This window comes from Adiantum capillus-veneris, chromosome 8, assembly GCF_014529385.1.
Source record: "Adiantum capillus-veneris isolate H3 chromosome 8, ASM1452938v2, whole genome shotgun sequence".
Classification (NCBI taxonomy): Eukaryota; Viridiplantae; Streptophyta; class Polypodiopsida; order Polypodiales; family Pteridaceae; genus Adiantum; species Adiantum capillus-veneris.
In genome coordinates this window covers 276,906-278,514 of record NC_140938.1, presented here as the reverse complement: position 1 = coordinate 278,514, position 1,609 = coordinate 276,906, and the positions used below count along the sequence as shown (strand labels likewise).

General features: G+C 39.8%; 1 protein-coding gene across 1 annotated transcript; it reads right to left on the bottom strand.

Moving 5' to 3' along the window:
- Window positions 1–338: 338 nt before the first annotated feature.
- On the bottom strand, window positions 339–838 carry LOC147451543 (uncharacterized). Its single transcript, XM_086518759.1, has 2 exons — window positions 586–838; window positions 339–481 (listed from the first exon to the last, which is right to left on the bottom strand). Exons 1-2 carry the CDS (start codon window positions 836–838, stop codon window positions 339–341), a joined length of 396 nt encoding a protein of 131 aa, XP_086374885.1.
- Between the last annotated feature and the right edge of the window lie 771 nt (window positions 839–1,609).

Genomic DNA, 1,609 nt, shown 5'->3' with positions numbered 1-1,609 from the left:
ACCTTCTGAAAGTGTAGCATGTCCATGTTAGGCGGTCTTGGTCCCTCTCTCTTGTCATGAGTGACAATAAGTAGATCATTGATATTAATGATCAAGGGAGTCCTATTATCCTTCGTAAGGTGCGAGACACAAAACTGAGTTACTAGGGGTGACTGGCGATCAAAGTGCCCCAGGTCTTCTTGAGCACAATGCTAGTGCCCAACATTACCAATCACTTGTATTTTTACTACAGTGCCCAAAAAACCTCACCCAGTAAATTGTAGTGAAGATTGACACCATGAGACAAAAAATATATCTTATATTCAAAATAAGTAAATAGCACAAAAAGCACATGGAACTTAAAGTTTTCGATGTGCACAAGTTTTGGTGGGGTCCTGATTAGTACTTTTCTTTGGATCTAGATGTTGCACTCCTTCCTCTTGTTGTTGCTTGCATTTCTTCCTCAAAGTATCTACAATTACTAGTAATGTCTGCACATCCTCTGCATCCTCCACTTTATCCTTTGGGATGACAATAAGGTTTAGGGGAAAAAAACCAAATTCTGCTCGAAGAAAAATGAAACACTACATATATGCACTTCATTACCTTCCTGGTTGTCAGTTGAGACCTTGTTGGAGTCATGTCCAATGGTTTCCTTGCCATGGTTCTCAACCACAAAGGGTTCAGCCTCGGGGTCCTCCACTCTATCTCCACTTTTTACAACAGCCTTGCCATGCTGAAAAACCTCAAATAGCTCTATGTTGTTCTCGTCAAGTTCAGAAAGTTCTATATTGTTCTTGTCAAGATCAAGTAGACAAGAACTTTTGTCAGCATTGGTTTCTGCGAAGAAAAGAATCATGTTAAGGGGCTTATCTCATGACAAGTGGATTAAAGCTTAGTATAGTGAAGCCACCCTATAGCTCTGTGTACTCAATTTTGAGTGTCGAGCACTTGGCAATTTTTGGAATCTTTACTGTGCACAATGGGTGAGTGCACTCTGCCATAGTGCCACATAGAACTTCACAGCAAAATGGGTGATATATGTGTTGACAATCCAGCGAGAAGAACCCTGCCGTGTGGTTAGCTGAGAGGGGTTTCCCACATGCAACACAGTCACCCCGAATACACACAAACAATTTCAAAACAGAGGCTTTAGTCGGCATTGAGGGGACAATGATGCCTCTACCCTTTTCCTAGATATATTTGATGGTTGTATCCATAAATGCTCTTTGATACATCAAGGATTCTAATTCAAATTCCAAAGCCATATTCCTTTGCTTCCAACCAGATCATAAACAACAACAGAGAGTAAGATCATTTCATGGTTGAATGGACTTAAGTGCACAAGCTTGAATGCTTCTATTCAACTTCTTCTAAAGCATTCAAAGAAAAAAAAAACGTTTGACAAATCTTATCAAAACGCTTTCTAGTCATTTCTTAGCGCTTTCTAACAACTTGTTTAGCACTTTTTAACCACCTATTGAGCACCATTGAACACTTCAGAGAACTTTCTAACCACCCGGTCACCACTTTCTAAGAACCTAGCTATTACCACTTTCAAAGCACCTGGTTATCACTTTCTTGGTACCAAAAAGCATTTCAAATAACTTCCTGACCACTTATTGATCAA